The sequence below is a fragment of the Pseudophryne corroboree genome, chromosome 4 (assembly GCF_028390025.1).
Source record: "Pseudophryne corroboree isolate aPseCor3 chromosome 4, aPseCor3.hap2, whole genome shotgun sequence".
NCBI classification, from domain to species: Eukaryota; Metazoa; Chordata; class Amphibia; order Anura; family Myobatrachidae; genus Pseudophryne; species Pseudophryne corroboree.
This window is the reverse complement of record NC_086447.1, coordinates 839475669-839493700: the sequence shown is the minus strand read 5'-3', so window position 1 is coordinate 839493700 and position 18032 is coordinate 839475669. Positions and strand designations below refer to the sequence as shown.

The 18032-nt window shown below is 47.5% G+C and overlaps 1 protein-coding gene across 2 annotated transcripts in view; it reads right to left on the bottom strand.

Annotated features, from left to right (window-relative positions):
- The window catches only part of HAO1 (hydroxyacid oxidase 1), a 41298-nt gene extending 25712 nt beyond the window's left edge, over positions 1-15586 (bottom strand). Inside the window, exons 1-3 of one of the 2 annotated variants that reach the window (XM_063918585.1) lie at positions 15338-15586; positions 12114-12265; positions 7901-8156 (exon numbers count right to left, since the gene is read on the bottom strand). In XM_063918585.1, the coding sequence (XP_063774655.1) occupies positions 7901-8156; positions 12114-12265; positions 15338-15477 (548 nt within the window). In that variant the 5' untranslated portion in view covers positions 15478-15586. The remainder of the gene's footprint in view (positions 1-7900; positions 8157-12113; positions 12266-15337) is intronic. The other variant, XM_063918584.1, reaches the window with a different exon arrangement.
- Between the last annotated feature and the right edge of the window lie 2446 nt (positions 15587-18032).

Here is an 18032-nt window from a genome sequence, read left to right as displayed (position 1 = left end):
CTTGGCTACATTTAATACTACGGACGGGTCTGGTAAGGACATTCCATCTCTGGGACATTAAGAACTGTACCTACTGCTGCCAGTACCCTGTGGCCATTGCCAAACCCATAGTTATCCAGGAACTGTTTTATCATATCTGCTGTATATCTTCATTCATTTATCACTGCTGTGAATACATGAAGTTCTGTTAATAAACTTTTATTGACTTTTAATCCTGGTTGTCATGGTCACGCCTTCGAGCAACCTTTCTACATCTTACTCATATGTCCAGGGGTCTGATTAAACCTCCGAAGTTTAGTTTCACCTCAGCCCCTACAACTGAGGCTTCCTCCTGTCAGCTCAGGCCCTCAGTTGTGACAGTAAGCACTGACCAGATGAATCCAGCCGGAGACCAGGATCAAGCGGACAGGCCAATGCAAGAACTGGCAGCCAGACTCGAACATCAGGAGGCTGCACAAGGCCACATCATCCGCTGTCTTCAGGATCTCTCTACTCGGCTGGATGGGATCCAAACGACCCTCCGTGGATCAGGGGCGTCCGGTGTGTCCACCACAGTGACACCAGTCGTAACCCCACCCACCTTACCCATTTCTGCTCCACGTCTTCATCTTCCAACGCCAGCAAAATTTGATGGTTCTCCAAGATCTTGCAGGGGATTTCTCAATGTGAAATACATTTCGAGCTACAACCTGGCAGTTTCCCTAGTGAACGCACTAAAATTGCTTATATTATTTCCCTCCTTAGTGGCTCAGCCCTTGATTGAGCATCACCTTTATGGGAGAAATCCGACACCCTGTTGTCCTCAATGTAACGACATTCAGGCGCATCTTCGACGAGCCAGGCCGTGTAACTTCAGCTTCTTCTGAGATTCTTCATTTACGCCAAGGAACGCGTACTGTGGGACAGTACCTAATACAATTCAAGATCCTGGCATCCGAACTGGCATGGAACGACGAAGCCCTGTATGCTGCATTTTGGCATGGCTTATCTGAACGCATCAAGGATGAATTAGCTACCAGAGACTTGCCCTCTAAGTTGGATGAGCTAATATCTCTATGTACAAAAGTTGATCTACGGTTCAGAGAAAGAGCAACTGAGCGGGGAAGGTCATCTATCCCAAAATCTTCTGCTCCTCCTCCTCGTCAACCGTCTCCATCCAAAGATGAGCCCATGCAAATTGGTCGTTCCCGTCTATCTCCAGCTGAGCGTCGAAGACGTCTTTCTGAGTCCCTCTGTCTTTACTGTGCAGCTTCGTCTAATGCAATCAATGCCTGTCCCAAACGTCCGGGAAACTTCAAGTCCTAGCCCGCCAAGGAGAGGGCCGGCTAGGAGTAATGCTCTCCTCTCCATCTCCTCATGATTGTAATCTCCCAGTCTCGCTTCAAATTGCTCAACGTTATAGGAACGTCATTGCCCTCCTAGATTCCGGAGCAGCTGGGAATTTCATAACTGAAGCATATGTTAAACGGTGGTCCCTACCCACTGAGAGACTTTCCTCGTCCATATCTTTGACTGCCGTGGATGGCAGTAAGATTTTTGATGCAGTTATTTCTTTAAGAACTCTACCAGTTCGTCTGAGAGTAGGAGTTCTTCACTCAGAATTAATTTATTTTCTAGTTATTCCAAGAGCCACACATCCAGTGGTTTTGAGCCTTCCATGGCTCCGTCTCCATAACCCATCGATTGACTGGACGACTACTCAAATCCTGGCATGGGGTCCTTCCTGTACTGAGACCTGCTTGTCCAAAGTGCTTCCTGTATGTTCTTCCTCCTCCAAGTCGTTTGATGTTCCACCTCCTCCGTATCAAGATTACACGGACGTGTTCAGTAAAGCTTCTGCCAATATCCTTCCTCCTCATAGGGAATGGGACTGTCCAATCGATTTCATCCCGGCGAAGGTTCCACCTCGAGGCCGAACCTATCCGTTGTCTTTACCAGAAACGCATTCTATGGAAGAATATATTAAGGAGAATCTGGCGAAGGGTTTCATTCGACCTTCTTCCTCCCCAGCTGGCGCGGGTTTCTTCTTCGTTAAGAAGAAAGACGGTGGCCTGCGGCCATGCATCGACTACAGAGGCTTGAACGACATCACTGTCAAGAACCGATATCCCTTACCCTTGATTACAGAACTCTTTGATCGAGTTAGCGGAGCAACCATCTTCACGAAATTAGATTTGAGGGGTGCCTACAACCTCATCCGGATCTGAGAGGGTGACGAGTGGAAGACCGCATTTAACACCCGTGATGGACATTATGAGTACCTCGTCATGCCTTTCGAATTAAGTAATGTTCCTGCTGTCTTCCAGCATTTCGTGAACGAGATCTTCAGAGACATCTTATATCGCCATGTCGTGGTTTATCTAGATGATATACTTATCTTTGCTCACAGTCTGGAAGAACATCGTTTCTGGGTAAAGGAATTTCTGTCCCGTCTCCGTGTCAATCATCTCTATTGCAAATTGGAGAAGTGTGTTTTTGAAGTTAAATCCATTCCGTTTCTAGGCTACATTGTGTCCGGTTCCGGACTAGAGATGGATCCTGAGAAACTACAAGCAATCCAGAATTGGCCGATACCTTTAACCCTCAAAGGGGTCCAGAGATTTGTAGGTTTCGCCAATTATTACAGAAAGTTTATACGAGACTTTTCCAGCATTGTGGCACCTATCACTGCGTTAACCAAGAAGGGTGCTAACTCGTCCAAGTGGTCTGAAGAAGCTATGCAAGCCTTTCATCTATTAAAGCAACGATTCATCTCTGCTCCGGTTTTAAAACAGCCCGACATCAACTCACCTTTCATCCTTGAGGTGGATGCCTCTTCCGTTGGAGTAGGGGCGGTGCTATCCCAGAGAGATAAAGATGGTCATCTACATCCTTGCAGCTTCTTCTCCCGGAAGTTTTCTCCAGCTGAGCGCAACTATGCCATTGGCGATCAGTAGTTGCTGGCAATCAAACTCGCTCTGGAGGAGTGGAGATACCTGCTGGAGGGAGCTTCTCATTCAGTTACCATACTTGCCGATCACAAGAATCTATTGTATTTGAAAGGCGCACAATGTCTTAATCCTCGTCAGGCCAGATGGGCACTTTTCTTTTCTAGGTTCGACTTTAAACTCCAGTTTTGTCCGTGCTCTCAGAATCGCAAGGCCGATGCCCTTTCCCGCTCTTGGAAGCAAGAAAATGAGTCGGAGTCTTCTGACAAGCATCCTATTATCAATCCGTTGGCGTTCTCCACGGTAAGGATGGACTCTACGCCCCCACCAGGGAAAAGTTTTGTGAAGTCGGTGTTAAGGAAGAAGCTCATGCATTGGGCACATGCTTCCCGTTTTGCTGGACATACAGGCATTCAGAAAACCCTTGAGTTCATCTCTAGGTCTTATTGGTGGCCAACTCTGAAGAAGTACGTCATGGAGTTTATTGCTTCTTGCCCAAAGTGTGCCCAACACATAGTATCTCGCCAGTCGCCTGCGAGGCAACTGGTTCCATTATCTGTTCACCGTCGACCGTGGACCCATTTGTCGATGGACTTCGTCACAGACCTGCCTATGTGCAACAAGTTTAATACCATCTGTTTAGTGGTTGACCGGTTTACCAAGATGGCACATTTCATTCCCCTCACCGGTCTTCCGTCAGCTTCCAAGTTGGCTCAAGTATTCATTCAGGAAATCTTTCGACTACACGGTCTTCCCGAGGAGATCATCTCTGATAGAGGAGTACAATTCGTAGCCAAATTCTGGCGAAGTTTGTGTCAAGCCCTCCAAGTCAAATTAAACTTCTCTACAGCTTACCATCCTCAGACCAATGGTCAAACTGAGAGGGTGAATCAGGACTTGGAGGCCTTCCTCCGCATCTATGTGTCTTCCTCTCAAGATGACTGGGTTCAACTTCTTCCCTGGGCCGAGTTCAGCCATAATAACCAATATCATTCCTCATCTTCTTCAACACCATTCTTCATCAACTACGGATTCCACCCTAAAGTTCCAGAATGCCAGCCACTTCCAGCGACTTCTGTACCAGCAGTTGATATCACCTTGCGCCAGTTTTCAAACAACTGGAAAAATGTTCGAGCGGCCCTGCTCAAAGCATCATTTAGATACAAGAAGTTTGCAGATAAGAAGCGTAGGGCAGTTCCTGCCCTCAAAGTGGGTGATCGTGTGTGGTTGTCTACAAAGAATTTGAGATTGAGAGTTCCAAGCATGAAGTTTGCCCCCCGTTACATCGGTCCTTTTCAAATTGAACAAGTTATCAATCCTGTTGCTTACAAACTCCAGTTACCTCCATTCTTGAAAATTCCTAGGACATTCCATGCTTCCCTTCTGAAACCGCTGATCCTGAATCGATTCCATTCTGCACTACCTTCGGCTCCTAAAGTCCAGACTCAACGGGGAGTTGAGTATGAAGTTGCCAAGATTCTGGATTCACGTTTCCGTTATGGTCAGTTACAATATCTTATTGATTGGAAGGGCTATGGCCCTGAGGAACGCTCTTGGACCAATGCTTGGTAACCGCTGGAGAAGCCGGTGCTTCTCCAGCGGTTACCTGCATACCATCGGTACCCGCACACCATTGGTTCCTATATCTTCGCTCCCTAGCTTCATTCTACTGTTTGGTTGGTTCCATCCAGCATCCACTCCATGTTCTAACACCTGGCTGGTTCCATCCAGCGTTCACAGCAGCTACCTCAACTACAGTGTTACCGGCTTCCAGTGATACATCTGCTGGTGTGGTCCTTGGCTACATTTAATACTACGGATGGGTCTGGTAAGGACATTCCATCTCTGGGACATTAAGAACTGTACCTACTGCTGCCAGTACCCTGTGGCCATTGCCAAACCCATAGTTATCCAGGAACTGTTTTATCATATCTGCTGTATATCTTCATTCATTTATCACTGCTGTGAATACATGGAGTTCTGTTAATAAACTTTTATTGACTTTTAATCCTGGTTGTTGTGGTCACACCTTCGGGCAACCTTTCTACAGCTTACTCATATGTCCAGGGGTCTGATTAAACCTCCAAAGTTTAGTTTCACCTCAGCCCCTACAACTGAGGATTCCTCCTGTCAGCTCAGGCCCTCAGTTGTGACATTGGGTCCTCGACTAATTGAGACAAGTAGTGATCCCTAAACATATTTAAGAACCTGCTGCCCCTCGCTTTAGCACATGAATCGTTACTCCAGTTTATATCCGGGTAATTAAAATCCCCAATGACAAGGATGTCCCCCAATCCCGCAGCCATTTTGATTTGCTGCAATAGTTGTTCTTCCTTATGTATTCTAATATCTGGCTGTTTGTAGCACGTGCCTATGATTAGTTTATTTGCATCAATTCCCCCACTTGAGATATCTACCCATAGTGTCTCCACATTATCGCCAGTCTCCTCATAGATAACCTCCTTTAGGTATGCTTTAAGTGATTGTTTAACATAAAGACATACACCTCCTCCTCTTTTGTTAGCCCTGGCCCTCATTCCGAGTTGATCGCTCGCAAGGCGAATTTAGCAGAGTTGCTCACGCTAAGCCTACGCCTACTGGGAGTGTATCTTAGCTTCTTAAAATTGCGACCGATGTATTCGCAATATTGCGATTACAAACTACTTAGCAGTTTCAGAGTAGCTTCAGACTTACTCGGCATCTGCGTTCAGTTCAGTGCTTGTCGTTCCTGGTTTGACGTCATAAACACACCCAGTGTTCGCCCAGACACTCCCCCGTTTCTCCGGCCACTCCTGCATTTTTTCCGGAAACGGTAGCGTTTTTATCCACACGCCCCGAAAACGCTGTGTTTCCGCCCAGTAACACCCATTTCCTGTCAATCACACTACGTTCGCCAGAGCGAAGAAAAAGCCGTGAGTAAAAATACTATCTTCATTGTAAAATTACTTGGCGCAGTCGCAGTGCGAATATTGCGCATGCGTACTAAGCGGAATTTCACTGCGATGCGAAGAAAATTACCGAGCGATCAACTCGGAATGAGGGCCCCTGTCCCTCCTAAAAAGAGAATACCCCTCCAAGTTAGCAACCCAGTCGTGAGAGTCGTCCCACCATGTTTCTGTAATACCTATAATGTCATACTCAGCCTTTGATGATAACAATTCCAATTCCCCCATTTTACCTGCTAGACTTCTTGCGTTTGCAAGCATACATTTTAGTTTATCGGTTCCTTTATTTGTTTGTTTTCCTAAAGATTTCCCATCCTGGTTAACTAGTGCATCCGTAGAGTTACTGATACAGACTGTCCTTCTCGCTCCCTCTCCAACCCCACCGTACTTAGTATTGCCCACCTTACTTTTCTCTTTGGTCAACCCAATGTTCCCGTCTAAAATCACCGCCCTGACATAAGTATTTTCCCTTAAGTCCCGTACAACATTTTCTATAGTCTGTAGTGATGACACATAATTGTTATTATTTAATGCTTTAGCAATACCTTTCTTAACACCCTTAATAGAACCCATGTAAATACCCTTACCGGCTGCACTTTCCCTCCCCCTTCTCCACCCCCATTTATCTCACTACCACCATCCATACTATACTCGCTGCATGACCCATAGTTTCTAGCTAAACCCTCTCCCCATGCTCCTAGTTTAAAAGCTCCTCCAACCTACTAACCATCCTACCCCCCAGCATCGCAGCCCCTTCCTCACTCAGGTGCAATCCGTCACGAGAAAAAAGATGGCGGCTGACTGAGAAGTCCACCCAGTGTTCCAAGAACACAAACTCCTCTTTCCTACACCAGTCTCTGAGCCAGGCATTTATCTCCCTAATCTCCCTGTGTCTCCCTGGGCTAGCGCGTGGCACTGGTAATATTTCGGAGAAATTTACCTTAGATGTCCTTTTTTTTAGTTTCTGGCCTAAGTCTCTATAATTTTTCTTAAGGACATCCCGCCTACCACTAACTTTGTCGTTGGTGCCATCGTGCACCAAGACCGCCGGGTCTTTCCCAGCCCCTCCCAACAATCTATCTACCTGGTCCGCGATATGAACAGAATTCCACCTCCTGTGATCAGTACCTTGTCCCACGCTCCATTGCATACCCTCCAACTGTACCTTTCTACCAGGTACAGTACCTTTTTTTTATGGTCTGTACCGATTTTTGGTATTTCAAACTTCCATTGAAAGTATAGGAAAAGGGGCGTGGTCACGCCCACTTTACCCGTGGCCCTGTCCCTTTTTCTAATTTGTACCGATTTTTCTGTGTAAAATGTTGGAGGCTATGCCATTGTGCTATCTGCACAAAGGGGAGGCGATATAACAGGGGGGGCTGTCCTCTGGCACCAGGTTTTTTTTGCTGTGCCTAAAATAAGTTTTTAGGGGGGCTGGGAGGGTGATTATATTAATAATACATTTTAAAAAATTGTGACACATGGTGGGGTACTTAAATGGGACCAACTGACACAGAAGGTGAGGGTGGGGGCTCTGCCAAGGTATCTGTTACCATCAGGGAGTTTGGGGGTTGATTTTTCAGGGGATTTTACGCCACTAGGGAGAATATTTCTATTTCTACCCACTAGGTATATATTTTTTTTATATTTTATTTAATACATATCTTTAAAATACCTTTTAAACGTTTTTAAATCTAAAAAAAAAATAATGTCAATTTCCGCACAGTTTTTTTTGTTTGTTTGTTTGTTTTTTTTGGGATGAGGGGAAATAATCATTCAAGTGGCTAATATTCTGCTGGTAAGGGGAGGGGCATGATTTGTGGCATTGTTCAGTGAGGGTAGGGGCCAGGGTGACACATTTGTCACCCTGGCCTGACATCTGGCACTGGCCATCTGAACATCTGCATCTTCCCTCTGACAATTATAGTTTCGCCTTTTTATTATAATAAATGACAATATATACAAAATTATTACGTGCATTATAATCTTGTTAAGAAGATCCCCATTATTAATGACATTTCACAATACCTGAGATGAGGAGGGAGCTGGAACTTGTTGCGCACATCATCCAGTCTCCTCCCGAGGTAAGGAGTATCCACCGTTAAGAAGATTCCTTTGTAGCCCATTCGCTCTGCTCGCTGCACCAGCGACTTTGTAAGGTTGCGGTCTTTGTAGATGTACAGCTGCATCCAACATGGGCTTCCTGCTGCGGCCTCTGCCACTTCCTCAATAGATGAGGTGGCCCAGGAGCTCAGCATCATCCCTGTCCCCATAGATCGGCACGCTACAGTATAATAAAGGAAATCATTGTCACAAGGATATATCAAATACTCATTCGCAGATGATTGACTTATTTAGGAATATACAAGGAAAAGAAAGTCACAAGACTGCACCCGCTCAGAGGCGTTGGGAGAGGTGGAGTACAAGCTCCAGGTGCCGAAAACTTCAGAGAGTGCCATGTGGCTGCTGCTGGGACTCTTAACCACGCACAGCCTCCTTATAGCCTGGCCCGGCCAGTGCTGGGCTCTTCCTAGATGCGGCCCGGCCAGTTGACGGCGCAGCACATTGTCCCTGTCTGTGCTGAGGCAGGCAGGCTGCAGTGGAAGATGATGGGGATGAGGAAAGTGATGGGGCTGGGGCCTGAGGAAAGTGATGGGGCTGGGGGCTTATTAAGGTGATGGGGCTGAAGAAGGTGATGTGGCTGAGGATGGTGATGGGGGCTGAGGAAGGGGATGGGGCTGTGGCTGAGGATGGTGATGGGGGCTGAGGAAGGGGATAGTTCTGTGGCTGAGGATGGTGATGGGGCTGTGGCTGAGGATGGTGATGGGGCTGAGGAAGGGGATAGTGTTGTGGCTGAGGATGGTGATGGGGCTGAGGAAGGTGATGGGGCTGTGGCTGAGGATGGTGATGAGGGCTGAGGAAGGGGATAGGGTTGTGGCTGAGGATGGTGATGGGGGCTGAGGAAGGTGATGGGGCTGTGGCTGAGGATGGTGATGGGGCTGAGGAAGGTGATGGGGCTGTGGCTGAGGATGGTGATGGGGCTGAGGAAGGTGATGGGGCTGTGGCTGAGGATGGTGATGGGGGCTGAATAAGGTGAGGGGGCTGTGGCTGATTAAGGCGATGGGAGCTGTGGCTGAGGATAGTGATGGGGCTGTGGCTGTGGAAGGTGATGGGGTCTGTAGCTGATAACAGGAGGGGATGTAGTTAATATACAGGCTGTTGGGATCCCAGCGTACAGGATCCCCACACCGGAATCCCGACAGACGGTAAAATGCCGGAGGTCGGAAAACAGCTGCTCCCCTGTATTCCCACTTGGGTGGTGGATCTACGCCACCACCTGAGGGAGAATAGAACCCGTGACAAGCAAATCCCAAATCGTGGCGAGCGCAGCGAGCCCGCAAGAGGACTCGCTGCACTCACTGCCAGTATTCTGGCTGGTGGGATGTCGCTGGCGGGATACTGTCAGCCGGGATACCATACTGAATCCAATGGGAGCTGTGGCTAAGGAGTGTGATGTGGCTGAGGATGGTGATGGGGTCTATGACTGAGGAAGGTGATGAAGGACTGAGGAAGGTGATGAGATGCTGAGTGAGGGCCCAGGGAGGGAGGGCATAGAACCACATTTCTTTCAACCCACTGGCCTGGCCTGGACTGTCTGGAGGAAGGCACTCACTGGTCTGGACTTTCTGGAGCGACTGGAGGCTGGTTTCCTGCGATTAGCTATCTGTGACAGGCCAGCGGGTGAGGTCAGTCTTCTGTAGGGGGCTGCGGGAATCAATGTTTGCTTTATTTTTTTTCTGGCTGTGGGGGCAATGAATCAATGTGTTATTTTTGTTTCCCTGTGGGAGCAATCATTTAATCCAGGTCTCTCATTTTTTAGTGAAGTTCAATATGTACAGTATGTGTTTTTCCATGTGGGAGACAATGTGTGTGACTTTTTTTTTTTCCTGTGGGGGACATTGGGGGTAATTCAGAGTTGATCGCAGCAGCAAATTTGTTAGCAGTTGGGCAAAACCATGGTGGTCATTCCGAGATGATCGCTAGCTGCATTTGTTCGCAGCACAGCGATCAGGCTAAAAAATGGCAGTTCTGCGCATGTGTATGCGGTGCAATGCGCACACGCGACATACGGGCACAATGAACGATGCAGTTTTGCACAGGGTTTAGCGATGCATTTCAGTCGCACTGGTTGCCGCAGAGTGATTGACATGAAGTGGGCGTTTCTGGGTGGCAACTGACCGTTTTCAGGGAGTGTTTGGAAAAATGCAGGCGTGGCTGGGCGAACGCTGGGTGGGTGTGTGACGTCAAATCCGGAACTGAATAGTCTGAAGTGATTGCAAGCGCTAAGTAGGTTTTGAGCTACTCTGAAACTACACAAACATTTACGTTCGCACTTCTGCTAAGCTAAAATACACTCCCAGTGTGAGGCGGCATAGCGTTTGCACGGCTGCTAAAAACTGCTAGCGAGTGATCAACTCAGAATGACCCCCCATGTGCACTGCAGGTGTGGCAAATATAACATGTGCAGAGAGAGTTAGGTTTGGGTGGGTTATTTTGTTTCTGTGCAGGGTAAATGCTGGCTGCTTTATTTTTACACTGCAATTTAGATTTCAGATTGAACACACCCCACCCAAATCTAACTCTCTCTGCACATGTTATATCTGCTCCACCTGCAGTGCACATGGGGCCTAATTCAGACCTGGTCTCACGCAGGCTATTTTTTGCACTACTGCGACCAGGTAATCATCACCCCTCAGGGGAGGGGGTAAGGGCTTTGCAGGAATGCAAACGCTTGTGCAGAGAGCTGCACAAACAAAAGTTTGTGCAGTCTCTGCACAGCTCAGGACTTACTCACCCGCTACGACGATCCGGGATGTTGATGACGTCAGGAACCCTCCCAGAAAACGGCCCTGCACGCCTGCATTTCTCCGGACACTCCTAGAAAACGGTGAGTTGCCGCCCACGAACGCCTTCTGCCTTTCAATCTTCTTAAGATCGCCGGTGCAATCCTTTTCTTCATTCGTTTTGTCGCTGCCCGCGACGGCTGTCTCCGGCTAGCAAAGCGCCTGCGCATTGCGACCCGTGCACATGCGCAATACAGACCCGATTGCACGGCTGCAAAAAACTGCAGCATGCAAACGGGTCTGAATAAGGCCCATGGTTTTGCCCAACTGCTAACAAATTTGCTGCTGCGATCTACTCTGAATTAGGCCCATTGTATGTTGTTTTTCTACCAAAGAGGTGTAGGAAAAAGGGGTCTGGGACTCAAGCTCGATAGCAATTAGGTCGACACCACTTAGGTCAACACCAATTGGTTAATACACCTTAGGTCGACACCTAAAATAAGTCGACATGGACGAAAGGTCGACGTGGAAAAAAGTCGACATGAGTTTTTGAAATTTTTTGGTGTAGTTTTCTCCGTAAAGTGACCGGAAACCCCAATTAGTGCACCATGTCCCCTCGCATGGCTCGCTTTGCTCGCCATGCTTCGGGCAAGGTGCCCCACTGCGCTCAGCACAGGTTACCGTTCCCAATTGTAGTCCACGTGGATCGTAAAGTATGAAAAAGTTTAAAAAATGTAAAAAATATGAAACACTCATGTCGACCTTTTTCCACGTCGACCTTGTTCATGTCGACCTATTTCAGGTGTCGACCTAAGGTGTGTCGACCAATCGGTGTTGACCTAAGTGGTGTCGACCTTTTGTCTGGATACCGGAATAAGTAGGCAAGTATAAATATACCATAACATATATATAACATAACATATATCATATATAGGGTGTAGTATGGTTTGCTGACGGCCGGGATCCCGACCGCCGGCATACCGACAGCTGGGAGAGCGCAAATGAGCCCCTTGCGGGCACGGTGGCGCGCTACGCTCGGCACGCTATTTATTCTCCCTCCAGGGGGGTCGTGGACCCCCAAGAGGGAGAACAGGTGTCGGTATGCCGGGTGTCGGGATTCTGGCACCGGTATACTGAGCGCCGGGATCCCAACAGCTGGCAAACTGAATACCACCCTCATATATAGGCTTGCCATAGCATCCCTTTAATCCAGAACACCTATGATTTACACAGGGTCTGTGGCTGGCTAAATCCAAGCCTGTATTTCATCTGGTTTTACTCAGCCAGAGGACCAGTGTAAATCATACTCTAGGTGTCCTGGATTAAACATTAAAGGGATATTATGACAAGCTTAACCATACTGTATATGAAATATAATTGTGGGTGAACAATTTTACCTCTCACAGTAGCGACTTCCCCCTCGGGGTGAGCCATCCGCTGCATTGCAGTTGCTCCCACACATATCGGCATGCTGACTTTCTGGCCTAGTATGGTTGTTGACAGATCAGTGACAGAGACGTCTCTTAGAACGCGAGGATAAAGCCGCCATCTGACAATAATTCCATAAATAAAGTTTTATAAATCTGATACATCTTTAGTATTTAGTTTTGCATTGTTATTATGTAATTAAGCAACTTGGGGGCCATTCAGATCTGATCAATGGGCTGCGTTTTTTACTGACTGTCCTGCATTCAGATAGTCGCGGCCTACAGGTGGAGTGTATTTTCGCTGTGCAAGTGTGCGTTCCTATGTGTATGCCGAGCTGCTAAAAATCACTTTGCGCTGTGTCTGCGCAGCCCAGGGCTTACTCCTACAGTGCGATGAGAACAGGCCGATCGAGGCCGGAGCTGACGTCAGACACCCTCCCTGAAAACGCTTGGACACGTCTGCATTTTTCAGGACACTCCCTGTAAACGGTCAGTTGCCACCCACAAATGGCTTCCTCCTGTCAATCACCTTGCGTATGCCCGTGCGAATGGATCCTTCTTACCATCCCGTCGCTGACCAGCGACGCCCATTGTAGTTGTCTGATGCGCATGCGCATTGCGGCTCAGACGCATGCACTGTTATGACCTGATCGCCAGCTGTGCGAAAGCGCACAGCAGCAATCAGATCTGAATGACCCCCTTTTTCCAGACAATTATCTTCTCAATTCCATTATCAAATGATGCTTTTTCATGGAATCCAGGCCCAATATTATGCGTAAAGAGGAGCTAGCAAGACACTAATGTGATATTAGCAGTGGTCTTAAGTATATATGTTTTGCTAATAGTAACTCCCAATATTGTCACAATAAGAGGCTCCCTGAACACTCTGTGGGGTGTGGTTCATTGGGTTGGCCCTAATTAGGTCGTCAGTCATTAGTCGACCACTAATGGTCGACAGTGACTAAAGGGCCCTACACATTAGGCAATATGCCGCCGAAGTGCCCGATGGCTGATACGGCCGCGGAGGACCCGGTGGCAGGAGGGAGGGAGTGACGGGGGGAATGAAGTTTCTTCACTCCCTCCGTCACCCGGCTCCATAGCAATGCATGCTAATATGGATGCGATTGTCCATATTGGCCTGCATGTATAAGCGACCCGGCACCAACGATGAACGAGCGCAGGGTCACGTATCGCTCATCGGTGGTGCCTACACACTGAATGATATAAATGAGTGCGGAGGGAAATGGGGCGGTGCAGAGGCGGAACTGGGTGTGGTTATTGTGGCACGTCATTTAAGCCACGCCCCCTGCTCTGTAATCCCGCGATTACCGGCGTTATACAGCAGGGAGCGTGGCTGTGATGACGCGATTCAGCATGACTGCCCGGACCGCACACTTTACTCACTAAGTGGGCGGAAGGGCAGGGGGAAACCTGCAAAATCGGGAGACTTGCTTGCTTTTCCGGGGGGCCGGGAGGGTCACCCGATTTTCGAGAGCCTCCCGGCCATTCCGGGAGAGTAGGCAAGTATGCCCCAGGGCTGTAAAGTGAGCTACTGCTTTGCAGCATCAATTTACTGCATCTTGGGTCACAGCAGCAACAGTAGGATCCGATGACCGGCAGCCCTCATCAGAGCACCGATCACCAGCACCTTCTAGATGCAATATTCAGTTAATATTAAGATGTCAATCAATGGCATTCTTTGTGTTTAAACACATTTCAGATAATAATGAGTAACTGTAAGGTTTTCTTTGGTCGTGAAAAATACATGTTATTTTTTCTATGACTAAAATACAATAATTGAATATTTTGACTGTCTACATATTGATTGTCGACATATAGTCCATGCTGACAATTTGGTCTACATACTGTAATGTACCTGTCAACTTCATGGTGACTATATTTTGATTGTCTAAATAATAAACCAACCCCATGGCTCGATTCACTTGCAATAAGTAGTTCTTAACCTCATTTTGGGCTCGATTCAGACCTGGACGCAGCCACGCGGTTGCTAGCAGCGGCCACATCCATTTGGCTGCTGCGAATACGCACCGACCATTGTGCGCGTGCATGGCCTTACACATTGCGGCCACATTCCTGAAGGACGCGGCGTAATGTGGTTGACAGGCGCAGGCATTGCGGGGGCGAAGTTACAGCGTTGCCGGGGCCGGGACCATTTTCGGGGTGGCTGCGTGACAACACACGCAGCCACTCCAAAAAAATGGCCGCTGACCGCCTGACAGCACCAGGGGTCAACCCTAGATACGATGCCTCAGCAATCTAATTGCGGACGCTTTGGGGGAGGGCGGCCTCACACATACTGGGCGGCCTTGCCCTGTGCTGGGCGGCCCCCAGCATGTGCAGAGATGAACGCAGATCTGGCTGCATATGCAGCGATCCGTGTTCATCTCTGAATAACCCCCTTTATCCTAACGATTGTATGCTTACAAGCAGTGCTTTCTTACCTCTCTGTCTTTTGCCCCTTTCTCCTGGCCCCCTAACACTCTCTCCCAACACCCTTTCCCATTTTCTACTGGCATCATTTCTCTTTCATTTGGCAACCCTTTCTCTCTCTCCTGACACCATCACCAGGACAATGTCCCCTGAGATTAAATCCCTCTAATGGGGCTCATATCTAGCCTGCTTTGGGGCAATTCCTTATTCAGCCGACTCCAGGGTCGAAAGATCGGGGAAATCCAACATGTTGGATTTCCTACACTTGCCGAGTTCGGCCATAAAATGGTTGGACAGGGAATCGGTGCCTTATATGTATGGCACACATTACATTCTCTACATACTACTCCTAGGGTCCTAGATACTCCCCTGGGATCCTGATACTTTCCTGGGACCCTCTTAGTTCTCCCGTGGATTCCCATTCCATGTCGCCTTGCATCATCTAACTATTTACTAAGCTTTGGAAGGAGATAAAGTGGACTGTGGTAAAGTACCAGCCAATCAGTTCCTTACTGCCATGTTACAGGATGTGTTTGAAAAATGGCAGTTAGGATCTAATTGGCTGGTACTTTATCTCCATCCACTTTATCTCCCTCCAAGGCTTAGTAAATAGACCCCTTAAACCTTATCCTATCTCCTGACAACCAACCCTGTCACCTTGATAAAGAAAACAGAATTAATAAAGAATTTCCCCCAAAATAAACAGTAATAGATAGAGAAACCCAGTGTATATTATAGCTTACCTTGAAAAAGCAGCTACATTATCCGCTAAGGTTTCCTGATTTTCTGACCCTGATCGATAATAATCAAATACTGATTTTTTGAGAAAGCGTTTTGCATGTTGTTCAAAATCATCAACTGTTATTAACTTTCCAGACATCATAAAGCTTTGTCACTCAGGAGCCTCCGACCTCACTCAAATGGTTATATGGAATTTGTAGTTTTTAGGTTGTTTTTTTATTTTTTTTTAAAGGGGCCATACGGTAGATAATAAATAACTATTTCATTGTCGAGATTAGATGACCTAAGACTGTTATCTCTGTAAATGTATAAACACAAGTTTGCGCATAGGCTGTTTGCAAACTGGACTTTCTCCTTTAGCAGGGGGACGGTTATTGTTTGCAAATTGTCCACTATCCCTTTAATCTCTGCTGGATATGTGAAGGTAACTATTTAAATGTATCAGGAGATATCACGTCTGGTCAAAAATTAGCAAGCTACAAATAAATAGCAAGATAAATCGTAGCGTAGAGTAAGCTGAGCTTCAGATACGTAAGTGTTTGCATTAAACAAGAGAAAATAAAATAAAAAACAATTTAAAAAGTGGAGGAGATGAGGGGGATGGGAGCCTCCATAAGCAATAAGTGAAGTCAGAGTGGAATGAGAGTTGTGTTAGGGCAGTGTGCTGCGTTGAGGAGATGTTGTTAGAATGAGTCCATGGGCTATGGAATGAAACAGCCGAGTTCCTCGGGATTCTGATAATCAGTTACATCTCATATATGCACTGTTTGTGTTTATTAATAATCTAATTGATCCATTTATACTATTTATTAGTCTCACAGGGGCTGAATTTGCTACTTACGAAACTCAAGGTGGTCAACACTTTTAGTGCATAACTCCCAACTGTCCCGAATACAATGGGACAGTCCCGCTAATTGGACACTGTTCGCTGCGCCAGGTCCTGCCCCTCCATTTAAGTGGCAATACGCATTGCTGCACCATTATACTGTATGTCGTTGCTGTCAAAAGAGCAGACATATACAAGAAAGAAACATTCTTGGTGCTAATTAGCCAAAATTGTGACTATGAGGCTAATTCAGGTCGGATCGCAAATCGCGATCCGGACGGAATTTTTGCGGGGGTGCCGCGGGTGCATGCGCAGTGGAGCCTACTGCGTATGCGTCCACATTTTCTGCGGGGGGCCGCAGAAAATTCGGTCGCCTCTCAATCAGGCAGAGGCGGACGCGGGGCAGCAACGCTCCGTCTTCAGGGAGGAAACGGAGCATTGCGGGGGCAGGGCAACCCGAACGGTGGGCTGTGCAGCGCGAACGGGGGCGTATATGGGGCTTGGTCGCGGCAGCTGCGTGACGTCACATGCAGCAGCCGCGACAGGTAAGATGGCGTTGGGACTCCTGCGGCCGCAGCTAAGCTGAGCCGGCAGGAGTCAACCTTAGTTTCTGCTGACAAGCAGAAATTGCGAGGTGATCATAATTTCTGCTTGTAGCAGGTGGGGAGGGGCCGGTCAGCATGCTGGGCGGCATTGCCCTGCGATGGGCGGCCCCCAGCATGCGTGCAAAAGGATAGCAAATTCTGCTGATTAGCAGCATTTGCTATCCTTACTGAATTGGCCCCTCTATACAGTATATGAAAAAATGACTTCACAGTTATAAAAAGATTATAATTTCTTTTAGTGTATTTAAAAATGTACATGTAATTAATTAATAGCAGCAGCTAGTTTAAAGGAAATTAGTGAAAAAAACTAATAAACAGAACCAATACAAACAAGTGAAACTGCTCTAATCAATACAGAATACTCATATGAAAAAACATTAAATACTGGTATGGCATAATAAGAAATGAACAGAGGGGATCCGAGCACTGGCGTTTCTATAATGGGTGCAGTGTGTGCGGTGCACACTGGCCCCTGAGTCCAGAGGTGGCCCACACTGCACATGCAGCTGCACCCATTTTCTAAATACTCACCTCTCCGGCGATGTCCATGGCGGTATTAAAACTCTGTGAAAATGGCCCAGCGGCCATTTTCACGGAGTTCTGCGCATGCGCAGTAGAGAAATCTCAGGGAAAATGTCCGCCGCACCATTTTCCCAGAGATCTGCGCATGCGCAGTAGAGTCTGAGCGCTCTAGTGCTCAGACTCTCAGCGCTGCCATCAGAGAGGAGGGGGCCCGAACGGAGGAGGCTGCACCCAGGCCTCCACCTCTCTTAAAGCGCCCCTGGATCCGAGTCCACCTGAGCCACGGCTCCCACAAGACTGAGAGCAGGGGCTGGCTGGCAACTTTTAGCCTGGGGAACAAGTCCAGAGCACTGGCCCATAAGTAATGGCACCATCTTAAATGGAGTTTTTTTTGTTTAAAAAATATTTATTAATAAATAAAAATTAGGCCTGGTGTAAATTATCCCAAAGATACTTTATTATAAATTTGTCAGTGCGGCCGCGCACTGTGTAGTGCAGGGGTGGCCAACCAGTCAGTGGCAAAGAGCCAGAAAAGATATGTAGTCAAGGGTAAGAGCCAGATCATGCGCGCGCCGAAGGCGCACAAGCAAAAATGGGGGCATGGCATAGTTGTCACAAAGCCACGACCCATTATTATGCGCACACCTTTCGATTTCACGTTTGTAGGAGTATGACTTTGTGTCATAACCCCATTTTTAGTCATGTTGTACAGTGCCACATACAAATAAAGCCCCTGTACAGTGC